The sequence below is a fragment of the Hordeum vulgare genome, chromosome 6H (genome assembly GCF_904849725.1).
Source record: "Hordeum vulgare subsp. vulgare chromosome 6H, MorexV3_pseudomolecules_assembly, whole genome shotgun sequence".
In the NCBI taxonomy this organism is placed as follows: domain Eukaryota; kingdom Viridiplantae; phylum Streptophyta; class Magnoliopsida; order Poales; family Poaceae; genus Hordeum; species Hordeum vulgare.
In genome coordinates this window covers 455572593-455595906 of record NC_058523.1, presented here as the reverse complement: position 1 = coordinate 455595906, position 23314 = coordinate 455572593, and the positions used below count along the sequence as shown (strand labels likewise).

At 42.6% G+C, this 23314-nt stretch overlaps 1 protein-coding gene across 1 annotated transcript; it reads right to left on the bottom strand.

Annotated features, from left to right (window-relative positions):
- Window positions 1-472: 472 nt before the first annotated feature.
- Window positions 473-5346, bottom strand: LOC123404817 (ATPase family AAA domain-containing protein 3-B-like). Its single transcript, XM_045098763.1, has 7 exons — window positions 4958-5346; window positions 4780-4875; window positions 3723-4143; window positions 2729-2819; window positions 1778-2114; window positions 1544-1692; window positions 473-1251 (listed from the first exon to the last, which is right to left on the bottom strand). Exons 1-7 carry the CDS (start codon window positions 5291-5293, stop codon window positions 750-752), a joined length of 1932 nt encoding a protein of 643 aa, XP_044954698.1. The 5' UTR covers window positions 5294-5346; the 3' UTR covers window positions 473-749.
- Between the last annotated feature and the right edge of the window lie 17968 nt (window positions 5347-23314).

Sequence of the window (23314 nt, the reverse complement as noted above, 5' to 3'; positions counted from 1 at the left end):
CATCCATTCTCTCGGCCCCCTGAATTGCAGCGAGGGTGGGCCCCTCCTTCCCCCTACTTCCAATCACAGATTGCCAAATGGCCATTTACGTAAAACTAAACGTAACTCTGCGTATGTGTAGCATTGCTCATCATATAATAGGCTGTGTGGAGTATTCATTGCCGGATAATACCAACGTGGTAGACACGCGCAGGTACCTGAAGGCCTTTCAAAGAGCTGGTTAAGTATATCTAGATCCTCGTTTGTCCAGATGGTGCATTTGTAGGACCAAACATCAGGAAGTCACCAATATGATATTGTTACTTTCGAGTATGCAAACTCAGGATGTCTTCCATAGGTCGAGTAGAGTTTGCAGCAGAGAGAAAACTATGCGGGTTTGAGGCAACCTACGGGATACCGACGATCGACCCCACTGATGGTCGACGACGCATCATTCATACTACACGATAGATGCAAAAAGGCCAATCACAAGTTACAGCGACTGTCAACGGCTAGATTATTATGATAAATCAAATCACGCCACCAAAGGCTAGCGTACATGTGGACAAATAGAACAGAAAATTGCCGAGCTTGTTGAAGTGAACTGCGCCATGTTGACGTTGTTGATACATGCAAGCCTCCAAAATTCCGCCCAGGTGTCAGGACATAGCAAGCAAAAAAGAATCAGCCAAGACGAGGCAGGTGAATCACCCGGCCCCAGTCCAGGCACTCTCTCCCTCTCCAGAAATGAACATTGTAACAATCTACTCCTAGGCATGACCAGCTATCTTTCGCCTCTGCTGGTGCTCGGCGGCCTTGTAATCTACGACCTCGCGGAACAGGCCCGGGGTGAGCTCACATTCCGTGCTTCCGTACACGGCAGCCTGCACGCTCGCCATCAGCTTTGCAATCTCTCTTCCAGAAAAGCCGTCGGTCTTGGCAGCAGCCTCCCGGATCAACTCGTCGGTGATCCCCTTCACCGCTATCTTCTGAGGCTGGCGGCGGAAGAAGCTGAACAAGCCCTTTCCTTGCTTTTCGCCAGCCTTCACTATGTACTTGTCGAGGTATAGCTTGAGAAGCTTAGACCTCTCTTCTTCCCCAGGCAGGGGGAATTCAAGAACCTCATCGATACGGTCAGCAACAGCGGAGTCAAGGTCACCAGGCCTGTTGGTCGCGAGTGCAAGCACAATGTCCTTGGACTGGTCACCTGTCCGGAAAAGGAGAGCATTCAGAGCACTCCTTTGAGCTTCACTCATGTACGTCTTGTTCCGTCTGCAGAATTAAAGAAATGTCAAACAATGCAGTAGGGTAAAGGCAAAACATATTACCAACAAGTACAGGACTTGAGAGCAGCAATATCTCAGTGGTATCGGACATAGGAAGAAGCGACATGACAATTCTAGAGCATACAAATAGCCACCACATTGCTACCCCTTCTACTGCTGATGTATAGCAATTACACGACAATTTCAAATGCTTTCTGAAATATCAAATACTGCAAAATCACATGATACCACGGAATCTTGTTAACAAAAAGTATTCTGAAGATCTGACTATCACTTACTCGCACAGGAAAGCGTCAGCTTCATCAATGAAGAGGAGTAAACCTCTATTAGATTTCTTTGCCCAGTCAAACAACTGATGAATCTTGGTGACTGCCTGTGATCCTAATGGTGCAACATCTCCACCAGTCATCAGTGCATAATCTAGTCCCTGTAAATGGTCATAATGTTAGTGAACTAATAATATTTCAAATTGTTGCATTAGTGCTCACAGGGAATTGGCTTGTGTAACTTACAGATTCACGAGCTAGTTCTCTTGCTGCCATTGTTTTCCCTGTGCCAGGAGGCCCATAGAAAAGCATGTTCCTAAAGGGGGCTTGGTGAAGCTTCGTGTTTGCGGTGGCATTAGCTAGTTGGTTCACTCTCTTCTGAAGAGATGGATTTAGAATAACATCACCAAAACCTTTCCCATCCTTCCCCAGATTGCTCCCATTTTTCAATTTGCTAGTCACAGTACTCATAGCACGTGAGGGGATACCGGACCAAGGGTACTTCCCTCGCGATGACTCTCTGATCAGTGATGGCTGGCCCAGAATACGGTCAACATAACCCCAGACTACTCTTGCACCTTCCCTGGAGGCAAATGTGTTAATTGTATAAGAACATCACATGCACAAATGAAAAATACAAATATAACTACAAAATATCATTTGCGTTATTGGGGCTAAAGAAAGCAAGATTGGGTTTCAGCAATAAAGGATAAGAAGGTCAAGAACTATGTTTATTTTGACAAAAAACAGTCTTCACCAGAAGGGCTAAGGCAGATGAAATGAAGAACAGTGGATTAACGGTAGAAGAGCAATCAGTATTCAGTAATACTGCTTTATAATTGTTTACAAGAATCCAACCAAAATAATAGCTTCCAGTATAATTGTAGCACAAATTGGTCTCATAGATTCACAATGTGAGTCATTTTGTCTTCAATATACGCAACTAGGTTGCCTCACATAAGCATCTCATGTATCAATATCAATTTGATTCATGAATGACAGTAATTCCTTCTTTGCAGAGGGAGTACATTTTAGAAGTTGCAACTTGCCATCAAGTGGATGCACAACAGCAGTTTCAAGCAATTAATTCTTTAGTTTTACAAGGTCAAGATACACTTGGAGGATTCTTTTCAATTTATGGTCATTTACCAATCGCTATGTCCAAAGTTCAAACATAGAGAGTACTATGATTTTTACCTTGTTGTGTAAATCCCAGCTGCAAGTGCAGTTGTGCCTACAACTGCTACTACTAGCTTATTCTGATCAGTTAATATCGTCCGGAGACCACCTAAAATGTCAAAAGAAAAATGTTAGACCGGATTTTCCTATAGCACTGCAGATATATCATGATATGAGCATATTATAACACAGTTCGCCTTGCCACCATGTTGGATACACCTTCCAAGGACATCACAGAACCGGTACATTGGGTGGGGGGGTGGGGGTGAGAGGGGGGGGGGGCATCTAGCACTATTAGACACTCAGGCCCAGTCCGTGAAGGCCCAAGTGCTCAGACAACAAATCACTAGATTAATGGTTTGTCATTCGGCACTACGGTAAGTGAAAGCCAGCCTGCCACCACTATAATTGTTTTGACAGCTAGTCCGCTACCAGTCTTGATTTGGTGATGCTCACAACGGCTCAACATTATTGCCAAACATATGCCGCAGCACTATGTCAATTGACACTTGATATAATGTATTTCCTCTGAGATTGCTATCTCTTTGGCTCTCTCATGTCCAAATTAATGGCTCCATCTCTGGTGTTTACCATCTCATTTCTCATATTATCCAAATATGTAGGTAGTTTTACAATTATACGCACTTCTAACTCCACTTTTCCTATAATGGCAGAACTACTACTCAGGAATATCTTAATCACCTTGGATAAGTTGAAGCTGCACTCCAACATCACTTATAAGTGCAAATAGTGTGTGCATGGGAAATAAGCAGCGTGCATGTGATTCATCAGAGAGAAAGAGAACATGTGAGCTTAGAGATTGATTCGGGCACACTTGAAGGGCACATGTGATCTCTGCAATTAGCTCCTTAATAATTGCACTGAACATATCTATTTCTAGACAGAGCAAGTGATACAAACATGTAGAAATAGCTTATAGTAGAAATGACATCCAAGAAATTCACATGTTTATTCGGTAAGCATGTTGAGATAGCAACTTGCTAAGGTATACCTCCTATATGCTCAAAAGTTGTATTTATTGCTTGGACCCACTTCTCCCGCTCGGCATTTGCCTTCTCAATAAGCAATCGCCGATTCACTTCTTCAGACAGTGTCAGTTCAAGTGCTTTGGCCTCCGCCTCTGCCATTTTTTGCTGTCTGGTAGTCTCCTGGTCTATAAGTGCTTTTTCCTTCTCTGTCCGTCTCCGTAGTTCATTGATTTCCTCTTCACTCTGGCGTCTTAGCTGCTCTAGCTTAATTGCAGATTGTTCTTGCATATTCACGAGCTCCTGGTTTCTTGCCCTCTGTGCCTCATGCTCATGCTGTGCTCTCTTCCTTCGTAGCTCATCCTCATATCGAGCTACTTGTGCCTTTATTTCAGCTTGACTTTGCGCAAGTTTTTTCTTCTCTTCATACTCTACACGTGTCCTCTCCTGCAAATGCGATAAAATGCAACATGCCACATAAATACACAAATATACAAAAGACAAAATTTAGCACTGCAGATTTATGTTTAGTAAAATACATATAAATGGGCATGATCTGAAACATTTACGACATGTAATGAATAGGATGCGGTAGAACTTGATTACAGTCAAGCAGTTGGTCTCTACAGGATTAAGTAGCAAACATATATATGCCCTCTCGCAATTAAGTACCAAAAACTATCGGGAAGCAAGAGAATAGTACATAAATAGCAGTTTCTTTTTCGTGTGTGTGTGCCACTGAAAGATCAGCGGTTCTTGCTTGTGGCATCCCCTAGCTCATTGAAGAGTACACCTCGGACCTGAGTTTTCTTCTCCTTTTTTTCAATTCTTGGATAACATAGTAAATTGCATATGCCCCTTGCTTGGTCTAGACTATCGCTATACAACTAACAAGTAAAATGGAACGGAAAGTACTAGCAGGAATGTACACCGAAATCGTCCCCTCGTGATATTGAAATGCCTGAAGACGTTGTGAAGATATTTGCCAACTTTTGCAACAGTGTGATCCTAATGCCAATTCGTTCAAAGGATTGTGACCAACGAAGTAAGAACAAACAATGAGATGACAGAAAGTTATCTCACAAGCTCGATCTGGGCGGCCTCCTTCTGGTAGTCGGCCTTCTTTGCAGCGAACTCCGCTTGCCGCGTCTCCTCCCGCTTGTTAGCATGGGCGAACGCCTGCACAACCATGGGTCGACGTCAGAACCCACAGACAACAGCCTCCGAACTGAACCTCCCACCCACCCCTCGGAGAACCTACCTTTTTGACATCAGTATCAGGTCTCAATTCGAATTGGCGCAGCAGCTCGACCGCGCGCTCCAGCGCGTCGGGATCGAACCCCGCGGCGGTGGTGCGCGGGTTGTCGTTCCGGGGCTTGGGAGGGGCCTCCTCCGCGGCCGCCGCGGCGGGCGGCGGCGCGGCGGGGGCCGCAGCGGGGGCGGGGGAGGAGGAGGAGAAGCCGGGGAAGCGGAACCCCGAGCCGCCCTCCGCGTTCACCTTCTGGGAGGACGCGGCGAAGGCCGCCCCGGCGGAGAGGACGGCGGCCCCGACCTTCGCGGCGGCGGCGGCCCCGACCTTCGCGGCGGCGGCGGCCATGGCTCTGGTGGGGGGTTTGCGGGTGTAGTAGGGTTTAACGGGGTCCGCCGGTTCGATCGGGAAGGTTGTGGGAGATGCGTGCGTATTTGTGCGTGTTTGGACGGCGCCTCTCCAGCTCGGCTTGCGGCCCAAGAAGATGGGACTGCTCTTTTCGTTCTCCCTTTTCCTTTTTATTTTTTCTTCCTCAAGGCGCTCCTCTCTCTGTTTTCTTGGTGCGGAAGACGGGCTTCGCCGTCGGATATTTCTGGCTTCCTTTATTTACTGCGTCATCGAAGGCCCCAGATGCTTCATTACTCGAAGTCGTGGCATATGGCATCTTACACACAGGACCCTAAGGAACAAGAAATGACAAACGGGTCACAAAAACTAACAAACATGACCCTTGATGGAAAATGAAAACACGTTCGGGTCAAATGCTACATTACGATGGCGCCATGTTGACCATGGGGATGGGCCCCCTTGGTGCACGAGACTTCTATAGTTGCTCCTAGTAGATGTCGTGTTGAGGCAATATTGTCTTCCATATGATATCATTACCAAGAGGAATTGTCTTCCATATGATATCATTACCAAGAGGAATGATCCTAGTCGTCCTTCGACTCGAGGATGCAACAAGACGTTAGAGGACGTCGGCCAGCCATCTTAGGTGTCGTGGCTCTTTTAAATCCATCATTGATGGTGTCCTCAATCCATAGTTCAAAATACCAAACTTGTGGTTGAACTGATGATGTTGACAGTTTAGGTTTTCATCCGTTGGACCAGCGTTTCATAATTTCATTGGCTGGGCTTTTAGGCCATAAACATATGTCAAATGAATTCCCCGTCTCCTGGGGGCATCTATGCTCCGCGACGTTGCCTGCCTAGCGTGCTCCACGCCGTTCGATCTAGCCCTTCAGTGGAGAACTTGGAAATTTTGTGTGCAAAACTTGGGAGTGATAATGCAAAACTATGTTACTTTTCCATATCAGTTATATAAACTAAACAAAGTGTAGCATGTTCTTTTACAAAATTGATGTGTTTATATAAGCTTGATATGTTGTTGTTCAACTATGAAATATGTTGGTTCCTCTAGTCCTCACTATTTTCGATAATATATTCTTATTTAATGGAACAAACATTATATGACGTATGGTTGCATACTAGGTGGGCTGGCTCGCATCGGCACGAGCCTTGAAGCAGTCCGGAGCCTGCCTCGCTAGAAACCCTTAAATCGACAGTTTCCATCGAGTCAGAGTGAGTGCGATGCAAAGGGGATGCAGCTCGCACGCGAGGGGCAAGGCGAAATTGATTGTGGATGGCGTGAGATGGAAATCGGGCGCGACGGGATGACGCCAAATCTAGCCTCACCCCTGATATGTCTCCAATGTATATATTTTTTCATGCTATTGTATTATCAATCTTGGATACTTTATAAGCATTTATATGCTATTTTATATCATCCTAGGGACTAACCAATAAAACCAGTGCCCAGTGTCAGTTCCTATTTTTTGCTAGTTTTTTCTTTTACAAAAAATCAATACCAAACGGAGTCCAAACACGATAAAACTTTACGATGATTTTTCCTTGACCAAAAGAGATCCAAAAAGCTTCGGGAGGAGGCCAGAAGAGCCACGAGGTGGCCAGAAGCTTGGAGGTATGATACGTCTCCAACGTATCGATAATTTATGAAGTATCCATGCCATAATTACAACTAACCCAGACTGGCATTGTTTTCAGTAGAATTACCATGGTTTTGATTTTTTGCAAAAAATAAAAGTTCTTGGAATCGCCCAAAACTTTTTGACAATTTTTCTGGGGAAAATAATAAATACCGGAGCGAAGAACCACTAGAGGGGGCCACCTGTGGGCCATAAGCAAAAAGGGCGTGCCCACCCCCTGGGCGCGCCCTGTTAGCTTGTGGGGCCCATGTGGCTCCGGCTGACGTGATTCCAATGCTGAAATTTCCTATAAATCCCAAAACCCCAGAAATTTAACCTAGAACTTCCGCTCCGTCACCGCAAGCCTCTATACCGAAGAAAACTCATCTGGAGCCCTATTCTGGCACCCTGCCGGTGTTGGAAATATGACCTAAGGCAATATTAAAGTAGTTATTATTATATTTCCTTGTTCATGGTAATCGTTTATTATCCATGCTAGAATTGTATTGAATGGAAACTCAAATACATGTGTGGATACATAGACAACACACTGTCCCTAGTGAGCCTCTAATGGACTAGCTTGTTGATCAAATATGGTCAAGGTTTCCTCGCCATAGGCATGAGTTGTCATTTGATAACGGTATCACATCATTAGGAGAATGATGTGATGGACAAGACCCAAACTATGAACGTAGCATATGATCGTGTCAGTTTATTGCTATTGTTTTCTGCATGTCAAGTGTCTATTCCTATGACCATGAGATCATGCAACTAACTGACACCGGAGGAGTACCTTGTGTGTATCACATGTCGCAACGTAACTGGGTGACTATAAATATGCTCTACAGGTATCTCCCAGGGTGTCTGTTGAGTTGGCATGGATCAAGACTGGGATTTGTCACTCTGTGTGACGGAGAGGTATCTGAGGGCCCACTCGATAATACAACATCACAAAAAGCTTGCAAACAATGTGACTAAAGAGTTAGTCACGAGATCTTGTATTACGTAATTGTTGGAAATATGCCCTAGAGGCAATGATAAATAGTTATTATTATATTTCCTATTTAAAGATAATCGTTTATTATCCATGCTATAATTGTATTGAATGAAAATATAGATACATGTGTGGATACATAGACAAAACAATGTCCCTAGCAAGCCTCTAGTTGGCTGGTCAGTTGATCAATGATAGTCAAGGTTTTCTTACTATATGCAAGTGTTGTCACTTGATAACTAGATCACATCATTAGGAGAATCATGTGATGGACTAGACCCAAACTATGAACGTAGCATATTGATCGTGTCGTTTTATTGCTATTGTTTTCTGCATGTCAAGTATTTATTCCTATGACCATGAGATCATATAACTCACTGGCACCGGAGGAATACCTTGTGTGCATCAAACGTCACAACGTAACTGGGTGACTATAAAGATGCTCTACAGGTATTTCCGAAGGTGTCCGTTGAGTTAGTATGGATCAAGACTGAGATTTGTCACTCCGTGTGACGGAGAGCTATCTCGGGGCCCACTCGGTAATACAACATCACACACAAGCCTTGCAAGCAATGTGACTAAGTGTAAGTCACGGGAGCTTGTATTACGAAACGAGTAAAGAGACTTGCCGGTAACGAGATTGAAATAGGTATGCGGATACCGACGATCAAATCTCGGGCAAGTAACATACCGAAGGACATAGGGAATGACATACGGGATTATATGAATCCTTGACACTCAGGTTCAACCGATAAGATCTTCGGAGAATATGTGGGATCCAATGTGGGCATCCAGGTCCCGCTATTGGATATTGATCGAGGAGTGCCTTGGGTCATGTCTACGTAGTTCCTCGAACCCGCAAGGTCTGCACACTTAAGGTTCGATGATGTTTTAGTATAGTTGAGTTATATGTGTGGTTACCGAATGTTGTTCGGAGTCCCGGATGAGATCACGTAATGGTCCCGGAATGGTCCGGAAACAAAGATTGATATATAGGATGGTTTCATTTGGTCACCGGAAAGTTCCGGGCAATTCCGGCAATGTACCAGGAGTGACGAATGGGTTCCGGGTGTTCACCGGGAGGGCCCACCCACCCGGGAGTGAGCCAAGGCCCTAGGGTGGCGCCACAAGTCCTTATTGGGCTGGTGGAGTCATCCCAAGAGGGCTACGACACCACATAAGAAAATACCAAAAGAAAAGAAAAAGAAAAAGGAAAGAGGGATGTGGGAAGAAAGAGGAGGACTCCTCCTTCCCAAACCGAATTGGAGGAGTCCTCCTCCTCCTGGCGGCCAGCGCACCTTGAGGGCCTTGTCCCTCAAGGCTAGCCCCTCCCCCTCCCTCCTATATATAGTGGTGGTTTAGGGATTTTTGAGATACAACTTTGCCACGTGTAACTCTAGCCTATACCACATAGTTTTACCTCTAGATCGGATTTCTGTGGAGCTCGGGCAGAGCCCTGCACGAGTAGATCATCACCACCACCGGAGCATCGTCACGCTGCCGGAGAACTCATCTACTTCTCCGTCTTGCTTGCTGGATTAAGAAGGCCGAGATCATTGTCGAGCTGTACGTGTGCTGAACGCGGAGGCGTCGTCCGTTCGGCACTAGATCGGAAACGGATTGTGGGACGGATCGCGGGACGGTTCGAGGGACGCGAAGACGTTCCACTACATCGACCGCGTTTCTTAATGCTTCCCGCTATGTGATCTAGAAGGGTACGTAGATCTAATCTCGACTCATAGATGGACATCACCATGATAGGTCTTCGTGTGTGTAGGAAATTTTTTGTTTCCCATGCAACGTTCCCCAATAGTGGTATCAGAGCTAGGTTCATGCGTAGATGTTATCTCGAGTAAACACAAAAGGTTTTGTGGACGGTAATGTTTGATTTGCTGCCCTCCTTAGTCTTTTCTTGATTCGACGGTATTGTTGGATTGAAGCGGCCCAGACCGACATAACTCGTACGCTTACGAGAGACTGGTTTCATCGATTGACATGCAACCTCGTTGCATAAAGATGACTGGCGGGTGTCGGTTTCTTCAACTTTAGTTGAATTGGTTTTGACCGAGGGGGTCCTTGGAGAGGTTAAATAGCAATTTGCACATCTCCATTGTGGTTTTTTCGTAAGTAAGATGCGATCATACTAGATACCCATAGCAGCCACGTAAAACATGCAACAACAAATTAGAGGACGTCTAACTTGTTTTTGCAGGGTATGCTTGTGATATGATATGGCCAATGACGTGATGTGATATATTGGATGTATGAGATGATCATGTTGTAATAATTAATATCGACTTGCACGTCGATGCTACGGCAACCGACAGGAGCCATAGGGTTGTCTTTAAACAAACATTTGTGTTTGCAAATGCGTTTACTATATTGCTAGGTCGTAGCTTTAGTAGTAATAGAATAGATAGCATGACAACCTCGATGGCGACACGTTGATGGAGATCATGGTGTGGCGCCGGTGACAAGAAGATCATGCCGGTGCTTTGGTGATGGAGATCAAGAAGCACAAGATGATGGCCATATCATGTCACTTATGAATTGCATGTGATGTTAATCCTTTTCTGCACCTTATTTTGCTTAGAACGACGGTAGCATTATGAGGTGATCTCTCACTAAAATTTCAAGACGAAATTGTGTTCTCCCTGACTGTGCACCGTTGCGACAGTTCGTCGTTCCGAGACACCACGTGATGACCGGGTGTGATAGACTCAACGTTCACATACAACGGGTGCAAAACAGTTGCACGCGCGGAACACTCGGGTTAAACTTGTCAAGCCTAGCATGTGCAGACATGGCCTCGGGACACATGAGACCAAAAGGTCGAGCATGAATCGTATAGTTGATATGATTAGCATAGGGATGCTTACCACTGAAACTATTCTCTACTCACGTGATGATCGGACTTGAGTTAGTGAATTTGGATCATGAACCACTCAAATGACGAGAGAGATGTACTTTTTGAGTGGCAGTTTAGCAAGTAATTTGATTAGTTAAACTCTAATTATCTTGAACATAGTCTAAGTCCACTTTGAAATATTTGTGTTGTAGATCAATGGCTCACGCAACAGTCACCCTGAATTTTAATACGTTCCTAGAGAAAGCTAAGTTGAAAGATGATGGAAGCAACTTTCTAGACTGGGCTCATAATCTTAAGTTGCTCGTGCAAGCTGGGAAGAAGGATTATATCCTTAATGTTGCGCTAGGAGATGAACCACCCGCTACGGCTGACCAAGATGTTAAGAACGCTTGGTTAACACGTAAGGAGGACTACTCAGTAGTTCAATGTGCAGTCTTGTATGGCTTAGAGCCGGGACTTCAACATCACTCTTAGCGTCATGGAGCATTTGAGATGTTCCAGGAGTTGAAGTCTATCTTTCAGAAGAATGCCCGGATCGAGAGGTATGAGACCTCCGATAAATTCTATGCTTGCAAGATGGAGCAGAATTCATCTGTCAGTGAACATGTGCTCAAAATATCTGGGTACTCAAACCATCTAGCTGAGCTGGGGATTGAACTCCCGCAAGAGTCTATCACTGACAGAATTCTTCAATCACTGCCACCAAGCTACAAGAGCTCTGTGTTGAACTATAACATGCAAGGGATGAACAAGTCAACCGACGAGTTATTCGCGATGCTGAAAGTCGCAGAGTCAGAACTCCGTAAAGAGCATCAAGTGTTGATGGTGAATAAGACCACTAGTTTTAAGAGAAACGGCAAAGGAAAGAAGGGTAATTCCAAGAAGAGCGGCAAGCCTTTTGCCAATCCGACAAAGAAACCCAAAGCTGGACCTAATCCTGAAACAGACTGTTATTATTGCAAGGGTATGGGTCACTGGAAGCACAACTGCCCCAAGTATCTGGCTGATAAGAAGGCAGCCAGGGAAAAATCAGGTATATTCGATATACATGTTATTGATGTGTACTTAACCAGCTCTCATAGTAGTGCCTGGGTATTCGATACCGGTTCTGTTGCTCATATTTGCAACTCGAAACAGGAACTGCGGAATAAGCGAAGGCTGGCGAAGGATGAAGTGACGATGCACGTGGGAAATGGTTCCAAGGTTGATGTAATCGTCGTCGGCACAGTTTCACTTCAATTACCATCAAGATTATTTATGAACTTAAATAATCATTATTTAGTGCCTGCGTAAAGCATGAACATTATATCTAGATCTTGTTTATTGCGAGACGGTTACTCGTTTAAGTCAGAGAATAATGGTTGTTCTATTTCTACGAGTAATATCTTTTATCGTCATGCACCCAATGTGAGAGTATTGTTCATATTTAATCTTGACAGCGATGATACACATATACATAACATTGAGACCAAAAGAGTTAGAGTTAACAATGATAGCACCATGTTTTTGTGGCACTGCCGCTTAGGTCATATTGGTGTAAAGCGCATGAAGAAACTCCATTCCGATGGACTTTTGGAGTCACTTGACTTTGATTCACTTGACATGTGTGAACCATGCCTCATGGGCAAGATGACTAAGACTCCGTTCTCCGGAACAATGGAGCGTGCAAGTGACTTGTTGGAAATCATACATACCGATGTGTGCGGTCCGATGAGTGTGGAGGCGCTCGGCGGATATCGTTATTTTCTCACCTTCACTAACGATTTGAGTAGATATGGTTATGTCTACTTGATGAAGCACATGTTTGAAACGTTTGAGAAGTTCAAGCAATTTCAGAGTGAAGTTGAAAATCATCATAACAAGAAGATCAAGTTCCTACGGTCTGATCGTGGGGGTGAATATCTGAGTTTCGAGTTTGGTGCTCACTTAAGACAATGTGGAATTGTTTCACAATTAACACTGCCTGGAACACCACAGCGTAATGGTGTGTCCGAACATCGTAATCGTACTTTGTTAGAAATGGTGCGATCTATGATGTCTCTTACCGATTTGTGGGGTTATGCATTAGATACATCTGCATTCACTTTAAATAGGGCATCATCAAAATCCGTTGAGACGACGCCATACGAACTGTGGTATGGCAAAAGATCGAAGTTGTCGTTTCTTAAAATTTGGGGATGTGATGCTTATGTCAAAAAGCTTCAGCCTGAAAAGCTGGAACCCAAAGCAAAAAAATGCGTCTTCATAGGTTACCCAAAGGAGACAGTTGGGTACACCTTCTATCTCAAATCCGAGGGCAAAGTGTTTGTTGCTAAAAAACGGAGCTTTTCTTGAAAAGGAGTTTCTCTTGAAAGTATTGAGTGGGAGGAAGATAGAACTTGATGAGGTTGTCGAAGCTCCAATCCCTCTAGATGGTGGCGCGGGGCAAGGGGAAACCCATGTCGTTGTGACGCCAGTTAAGGAGGAAGTTGATGATGATGATCATGAAACTTCGGATCAAGTTCCTATCGGACCTCGCAGGTCGACAAGATCACGTACTGCTCCTGAGTGGTACGGTAATCCTGTCTTATCAATTATGTTGTTAGACAACAATGAAACTGCGAATTATGAAGAAGCAATGGTGGGCCCGGAATCCAACAAATGGGTGGAGGCCATGAAGTCCGAGATAGGATCCATGTACGAGAACAAAGTGTGGACTTTGGAAGTACTACCTGAAGGCCGCAAGGCTATTCAGAACAAATGGATCTTCAAGAAGAAGACACACGCAGACGGTAATGTGACTGTTTATAAAGCTCGACTTGTGGCAAAGGGTTTTTCACAAGTTCAAGGAGTTGACTACGATGAGACGTTCTCACCGGTAGCGATGCTTAAGTCCGTCCGAATCATGTTAGCAATAGCTGCATTTTTTGATTATTAAATCTGGTAGATGGATGTCAAAACGGTGTTCCTTAACGGTTTTCTTAAGGAAGAGTTGTATATGATGCAACCCGAAGGTTTTGTTGATCAAAAAATTGCTAACAAAGTGTGTAAGCTCCAGCGATCCATTTATGGACTAGTGCAAGCATCTCGGAGTTGGAATAAACGCTTTAATGAGGTGATCAAAGCATTTGGGTTTATACAAGTGGTTGGAGAATCTTTTATTTACAAGAAAGTGAGTGGGAGCTGTGTGCCGTTTCTAATATTATATGTGGATGACATATTACTGATTGGAAACAACGTGGAGTTTTTGGAGAGCGTAAAGGGTTACTTGAATAAAAGTTTCTCTATGAAGGACCTAGGAGAAGCTGCTTACATTCTAGGCATTAAGATCTATAGGGATAGATCGAGACGCCTGATAGGACTTTCACAAAGCACATACCTTGATAAAGTTTTGAAGAAGTTCAAAATGGATCAGTCCAAGAAAGGGTTCTTGAGAGTGTTACAAGGTATAAAATTGAGTAAGACTCAACGCCCAGCAACTGCGGAAGATAGAGAACAAATGAGTTCCGTCCCCTGTGCTTCCGCCATAGGTTCTATCATGTATGAAATGTTGTGCACTAGACCAGAAGTCAGCTTGGCCATAAGTATGGCAGACAGGTTTCAGAGTAATCTAGGAGTGGATCATTGGACGACGGTCAAGAATATTCTGAAGTACCTGAAAAGGACTAAGGAAATGTTTCTCATTTATGGAGGTGACGAAGAGCTCGTCGTAAAATATTACGTCGATGCAAGCTTTGACACCGATCCACATGACTATAAGTCGCAAACCGGATACGTATTTATTCTTAATGGGGGTGCGGTAAGCTGGTGCAGTTCCAAGCAAAGCGTCGTAGCAGATTCTACATGTGAAGCGGAGTACATGGTTGCCTCGGAGGCAGCAAAGGAGGGTGTTTGGATGAAGTAGTTCATGACGGATCTTGGAGTTGTGCCGAGCACACTAAATCCAATAACTCTGTTATGTGACAACACTGGTGCCATTGCTCTAGCAAAGGAACGAAGGTTTCACAAGAAGACCAGACACATCAAACGATGCTTCAACCTCATTAGAAACTACGTCGAAGGACAGGACGTGAATATTTGCAAAGTGCACACGGATCTGAATGTAGCAGACCCGCTGACTAAACCTCTTCCACGGGCAAAGCATGATCAACACCAGAACTGTATGGGTGTTAGATTTATTACAATGTAAATCGCATGGCGATGTGAGGACTAGATTATTGACTCTAGTGCAATTGGGAGACTGTTGGAAATATGCACTAGAGGCAATGATAAATAGTTATTGTTATATTTCCTGTTTAAAGATAATTGTTTATTATCCATGCTATAACTGTATTGAATGAAAACATAGATACATGTGTGGATACATAGACAAAACAATGTCCCTAGCAAGCCTCTAGTTGGCTAGTCAGTTGATCAATGATAGTCAAGGTTTTCTGACTATATTCAAGTGTTGTCACTTGATAACTGGATCACATCATTAGGAGAATCATGTGATGGACTAGACCCAAACTATGAACATAGCATATTGATCGTGTCGTTTTATTGCTATTGTTTTCTGCATGTCAAGTATTTATTCCTATGACCATGAGATCATATAACTCACTAGCACCGGAGGAATACCTTGTGTGCATCAAACGTCACAACGTAACTGGGTGACTATAAAGGTGCTCTACAGGTATTTCCGAAGGTGTCCGTTGAGTTAGTATGGATCAAGACTGGGATTTGTCACTCCGTGTGACGAAGAGGTATCTTGTGGCCCACTCGGTAATACAACATCACACACAAGACTTGAAAGCAATGTGACTAAGTGTAAGTCATGGGATCTTGTATTACGGAACGAGTAAAGAGACTTGCCGGTAACGAGATTGAAATAGGATGCGGATTGCTACTTCTTGAGCTTGCGTTGGTTTTTCCCTTGAAGAGGAAAGGGTGATGCAGCAAAGTAGAGATAAGTATTTCCCTCAGTATGAGAACCAAGGTATCAATCCAGTAGGAGTATCAAGATGAGGCACCAATGAACCTGCGCAAAAACAAACAAACTTGCACCCAACGTGATAAAGGGGTTGTCAATCCCTTCACGATTACTTGCAAGGTGAGATCTGAAGGTGATAAAAGGTGAAAAGAAATAAAAGTGCAGCAAGGTATTTTTGGTGTTTTTGTATGTAGATCTGAATATATGATGTGTAAAATAGACCCGGGGGCCATAGTGTTCACTAGAGGCTTCTCTCATGATAACGAGTATTACGGTGGGTGAACGAATTACTGTCGAGCAATTGATAGAATCGCGCAAAGTCATGACGATATCTAAGGCAATGATCATACATATAGGCATCACGTCCGAGACAAGTAGACCAATATTGTCTGCATCTACTACTATTACTCCACACATCGACCGCTATCCAACATGCATCTAGTGTATTAAGTTCATAACAAACGGAGTAACGCCTTGAGCAAGATGACATGATGTAGAGGGATAAGTTCATGCAATATGATATAAACCCCATCTTTTTACCCTTGATGGCAACAACACGATGCGTGCCTCGCTACCCCTTCTGTCACTAGGTGAGTACACCGCACGGTATGAACCCAAAACCAAGCACTTCTCCCATTGCAAGAATTATAGATCAAGTTGGCCAAACAAAACCCATAACTCGAAGAGAATTACAAGGATACAAAATCATGCATATAAGAAATCAGAGGAGACTCAAATAATATTCATAGATAATCTGATCATAAATCCACAATTCATCGGATCTCGACAAACACACTGCAAAAGAAAGTTACATCAGATAGATCTCCATGAAGATCATGGAGAACTTTGTATTGAAGATCCAAGAGAGAGAAGAAGCCATCTAGCTACTAGCTATGGACCCGAAGGTCTGTGGTGAACTACTCACGCATCATCGGAGAGGCAATGGTGTTGATGAAGAAGCCCTCCGTGTCCGAATCGCCCTCCGACAGGGCACCAGAATGGTCCCCAGATGGGATCTTGCGGAGACAGAAGCTTGCAGTAGCGGAAAAGTATTTTCGTGGCTCTCCTCTTTGGTTTCAGGATTTTTGGGAATTTATAGGTGAAAGAGGTAGGGCAGAGGAGCCACGGGGGGCCCACGAGCCTGCTAGGCGCCCCCCTAGGGCGTGCCTAGGGGGCTCATGACCTCCCACGAGACCTCCTGCCTTGGTGCTCAAGTCCTCTGCGTATCTTCTGTTATGGAAAAAATCACCCCGCAGGTTTTATTTCGTTTGGACTCCGTTTAATATTCTTTTCCGAAAAAGGTCAAAAACACGGAAAAAACAGAAACTGGCACTAGGCACTGAGTTAATAGGTTAGTCCCAAAAATGATATAAAATGGCATATAAATGCATGCAAAACATCCCAAGTTGATAATATAATAGCATGGAACAATCAAAAGTTATAGATACGTTGGAGACGCATCAAGCATCCCCAAGCTTAACTCCTGCTCGTCCTCGAGTAGGGAAGTGATAAAGACCGAATTTTTGATGTGGAATGCTACCTAACATATTTGTTCTTTGTAACTTCTTTATTGTGGCATGAATGTTCAGATCCGTGAGATTCAAAACAATAGTTTAATATTGACATGAAAACAATAATACTTCAAGCATACTAGCAAAGTAATCATGAACTTTTGAAATAACAAGGCCAAAGAAAGTTATCCCTACAAAATCATATAGTGCGGCTATGCTCCATCATCCCCACACAATGAATTTAAATCATGCACAACCCCGATATTGGCCAAGTAATTGTTTTCGCACTCTTACTTTCTCAACGTTTTCAACTCTCACGCAATACATGAGCGTGAGCCATGGATATAGCACTATGGGTGGAATAAAGTGTGGTGGAGGTTGTGAGGCAAAAAGGAGGAGATGGTCACATCGACTCGGCGTATCAATGGCCTATGGATATTCCCATCAATAGATATCAATGTGAATGAGTAGGGATTGCCATGCAACGGATGCACTAGAGCTATAAGTGTATGAAATAAAACTAGTGGGTGTGCACCCAACTTGCTTGCTCACGAAGACCTAGGGCAATTTTGAGGAAGCCCATCATTGGAATATACAAGACAAGTTATATAATTAAAATTCCCACTAGTATATGAAAGTGACAAAACAAGAGACTCTCTATCATGAAGAACGTGTTGCTATTTTGAAGCACAAGTGTGGAAAAAGATAGTAGCATTGTCCCTTATCTCTTTTTCTCTCTCTTTTTTTGGTTGGGCTCTTTGGCCTCTTTTTCCCCTCACATGGGACAATGCTCTAATAATGATGATCATCACACTTTTATTTACTTACAACTCGATACTTAGAACAATAATGACTCTATATGAAATGCCTCCGGCAGTGTACCGGGATGTGCAACGATCTAGCTTAGCGTATGATGTTGAAACATCTAGCTAGCTATCTTACGATCATGCAATGGCAATATGAAAGTGATGGCACATGTCATGAGACGGAATGGTGGAAGTTTCATGACAAAATATTTCGGAATGGCTATGAAAATGCCATAATAGGTAGGTATGGTGGCTGTTTTGAGGAAGGTATATGGTGGGTTTGTGCACCGACGAAAGTTGCACGACACTAGAGAGGCTAGCAATGGTGGAAGGTGAGAGTGCATCTATACCATGGACTCACATTAGTCATGAAGAACTCATATACTTATTACGAAAGTTTTATTACTAATCGAAACAAAGTGCTAAACACATACTCCTAGGGGAAGGGTTGGTAGGTGTTAACCATCGTGCGATCCCGACGCCACACAAAGGATGACAATCAATAAATCAATTATGCTCCGACTTCCTAACATAGCGGTTCACCATACGTGCACGCTACGGGAATCACTAACCTCAACACAAGTATTTATAGATTCACAACACCCTACTAACATAACTCTAATATTACCCTATCCATATCTCAAAACTAATTGTGAGGAATAAAACTTCTCTTACTAATCAATGCACTTGAATATGAAAGTTTTTATTATATCCTCTTTGGATGCCTATCATATTTAGGACTAATTTCGTAGCACACGCCAATTACCAAGTTACTTAGAGAGAGCACTCTCAAAATGATATAAGTGAAGATCGAGAGTTTTTATTTCTACAAAATATGACACCGCCGTGCTCTAAAAAGATCTAAGTGAAGCACTAGAGCAAAATTATCTAGCTCACAAGATATAAGTGAAGCTCATGGGAGCTAAATTGCCTAGCTCAAAAGATATAAGTGAAGCTCATTAAGCATTCTAACAATTTCACGATGAGTGCATGTCCCTCTCAAAAAGGTGTGCAGCAAGGACGATTGTGATAAAACAAAAAGCAAAGACTCCTATAATACACGATGCTCCAAGCAAAATACATATCATTTGGTGAATAAAAATATAGCTCCAAGTAACTTTACCGATGGATATTGAAGACGAAAGAGGGGATGCCTTCCCGGGGCATTCCCAAGCTTAGGGTTTTTGGTGTCCTTGGATTTGTCTTGGGATGACTTGGGCATCCCCAAGCTTAATCTCTTTCCACTCTTTATTCCATTGTCCATAAGAACATCACCCAAAACTTGAAAACTTCACAACACAAAACTTAAACAGAAACTCGTGATATCATTAGCATAAGAAAACAAACTACCAACTTTTTAGGTACTGTAGTAAACTTGATTTCTATTTATATTGATGTTATATTACTGTATTCTCACTTTTCCATGGCTCGTACCCCCCGATACTAACCATAGTTTCATCAAAATAAGCAATCAACACAGCAAAAACAGAATCTGTCAAAAACAAAACAGCCTGTAGTAATCTGTATATTTCTTATACCTCTGGTATCCCAAAAATTCTGAAAAATTATTACAATTATGGTAATTTGCATATCAATCAGCAGCAAAAAGAATCAACTCAAAATCTCTTTCTGGATAGGAATTACAAATAATTTCGTGAGCACAAAGTTTCTGTCTTTTTCAGCATGATTAAACAACTATCACCAAAACTAACCATAAAGGTTCTACTTGGCACAATCACTAATTAAAACATAAAAAACACAATCATAACAGAATCATGATGGTGTGGACTCAACAAAATAGAAAGTGAAAAGCAAAAGTAAATTTATTCATTGGGTTGCCTCCCAACAAGCACTATCGTTTAACGCCCTTAGCTAGGCATTGATAATTCAATGATGCTCACATAAAATATAGCAATCGGACACGAAGAGAGCATCATGAAACATGTGACAAACATATCTAAGTCTAACATACTTCCTATGCATAAGCATTTTATAGGAAAACAAATTATCAAGACAAGAAATAACTACCATATGCAAGGAAGAAGAAAGAGACAATATCAATCTTAACACAACGAGAGGTAATTTAGTAACATGAAAGTTTCTACCACAATATTTTCCTTTCTCATAATAATTACATGTGGGATCATATTCAAATTCAGCAATATAACTATCACATAGGATATTCTTTTCAAGATCCACATGTATGCAAAGTTGACACTCTTTATTATTGCAATCATTATTATAAATATCATATTCATCATGAGGCTTAAACAAATTTTCAAGATCATAAGAAAAATCATCACCCCAATCATGATCATTGCAATAAGTAGTGGATATAGCAAAACTAGCATCCCCAAGCTTAGGGTTTTGCATATTTTCAGCATAATTGACATTCATAGAATTTATAATAAAATCATTGCAATCATGCTTTTCTTTAAAGGGGCTAGCAAGTGTGGATGCAAGAACAATAATTTCACGTTTAACATAAGGAACTATAGCAAGTTCATCTCCATGGGCATCATTAATATTGGCATCGTGGCCACAAGCATAGCAAGTATCATGTTTATCAAGGGGAGATATTTCAATCATATCAACGGAATCACAATTATCTATAGGTTCATGCATATCATTATTTTACTCCAAAGAACCGAACATTCTCTCAATAAATTCAATAACATAGGCTTTAGAAGCAAAGTTCTCACGACAGTAATTAAGTATGTCAAGATTTTCATATTTGTAGAGAGTAATATCATACTTTTCAATCAAAGAAGCAACTTCATGAGCACCCTTAAAAACAACAAATTCTTCAATTTGTTCGATATCATAATAGCTATAAACACCCTTTTCATAAGAAGATAAGATTTCATTATCATTAAACTCGCATAGGTAGGGAAGGTGTTTTTAGGGGTTTTAGAGCAACAAGTATAATCATAAATTTCACATAGATTCAAAGCATAGCATAGCAAACTATTTATGTGATGCCATAAGAGTCTCCCCTTTTCAGACAAACGGTGACGCACAAAATGAGCATGCTCAACTAAAGATTTCCCATCAACCAAGCTAGTTGGGGTTTCAGCACGAGCACAAAGGGATCAAAGATGATCCAAGTAGAAAACTTTAAGTGGATCCATATCAATAGATACTTAGCAAGCAAAGATGCAAGCATATTGAAGGCACATAGCACATAAGCAAAGGAAAGGCAAACGAAAAAGGCAAATATTTTTGTAAATTTTGTTTTTTTTAAAGTGGGGGAGAGGAAAACGAGAGGCAAATGGCAAATAATGTAAATGCAAGAGATGAGTTTGCGATAGGTGCTTGGTAGATATGCTTCACTTGAATACTCCCCGACAACGGCGCCAAAAATTCTTTCTCCTACTTCTTGAGCTTGCGTTGCTTTTTCCCTTGAAGAGGAAATGGTGATGCAGCAAAGTAGAGATAAGTATTTCCCTCAGTTTGAGAACCAAGGTATCAATCCAGTAGGAGTATCAAGATGAGGCACCAATGAACCTGCGCAAAAACAAAAAACTTGCACCCAACGCGATAAAGGGGTTGTCAATCCCTTCACGATTACTTGCAAGGTGAGATCTGAAGGTGATAAAAGGTGAAAATAAATAAAAGTGCAGCAAGGTATTTTTGGTATTTTTGGTATTTTTGTATGTAGATCTGAATATATGATGTGTAAAATAGACTCGGGGGCCATAGTGTTCACTAGAGGCTTCTCTCATGATAGCAAGTATTACGGTGGGTGAACAAATTACTGTCGAGCAATAGATAAAATCGCGCAAAGTCATGACAATATCTAAGGCAATGATCATACATATAGGCATCACGTCCGAGACAAGTAGACCAATACTATGTGCATCTACTACTATTACTCCACACATCGACCGCTATCCAACATGCATCTAGTGTATTAAGTTCCTAACAAATGGAGTAACGCCTTAAGCAAGATGACATGATGTAGAGGGATAAATTCATCCAATATGACATAAACACCATCTTTTTACCCTTGATGGCAACAACACTATGTATGCCTCGCAACCCCTTCTGTCACTAGGTGAGGACACCACACGGTATGAACCCAAAACCAAGCACTTCTCCCATTGCAAGAATTATAGATCAAGTTGGCCAAATGAAACCCATAAGTCGAAGAGAATTACAAGGATACGAAATCATGCATATAAGAAATCAGAGGAGACTCAAATAATATTCATAGATAATTTGATCAAAAATCCACAATTCATCGGATCTCGACAAACACACCGCAAAAGAAAGTTACATCGGATAGATCTCCATGAAGATCATGGAGAACTTTGTATTGAAGATCCAAGAGAGAGAAGAAGCCATCTAGCTACTAGCTATGGACCCGAAGGTCTATGGTGAACTACTCACGCATCATCGGAGAGGCAATGGTGTTGATGAAGAAGCCCTATGTGTCCGAATCCCCCTCCGGCAGGGCACCAGAACGGTCCCCAGATGGGATCTTGCGGAGACAGAAGCTTGCGGCGGCGAAAAAGTATTTTCGTGGCGCTCCTCTTTGGTTTCGGGATTTTTGGAAATTTATAGGCGAAAGAGGTAGGGCAGAGGAGCCACGGGGGGCCCACGAGCCTGCTAGGTGCCCCCTAGGGCGCGCCTAGGGGGCTCTTGACCTCCCACGAGACCTCCTGCCTTGGTTCTCAAGTCCTCTGCGTATCTTCTATTATGGAAAAAATCATGCCGCATGTTTTATTCAGTTTGGACTCCATTTCATATTTTTTTCTGAAAAAGGTCAAAAACACGGAAAAAACAGAAAATGGCACTAGGCACTGAGTTAATAGGTTAGTCCCAAAAATGATATAAAATGGCATATAAATGCATGTAAAACATCCCAAGTTGATAATATAATAGCATGGAACAATAAAAATTATAGATACGTTGGAGACGTATCACGGATACCGACGATCAAATCTCGGGCAAGTAACATACCGAAGGACAAAGGGATTGACATACGGGATTATATGAATCCTTGACACTGATGTTCAACCGATAAGATCTTCGGAGAATTTGTAGGATCCAATATGGGCATCCAGGTCCTGCTATTGGATATTGACCGAGGAGTGCCTCGGGTCATGTCTACATAGTTCTCGAACCCGGAGGGTCTGCACACTTAAGGTTCGATGATGTTTTAGTATAGTTGAGTTATATGTGTGGTTACTGAATGTTTTTAGGAGTCCAGTATGAGATCACGGACGTCACGAGGGTTTCCAGAATGGT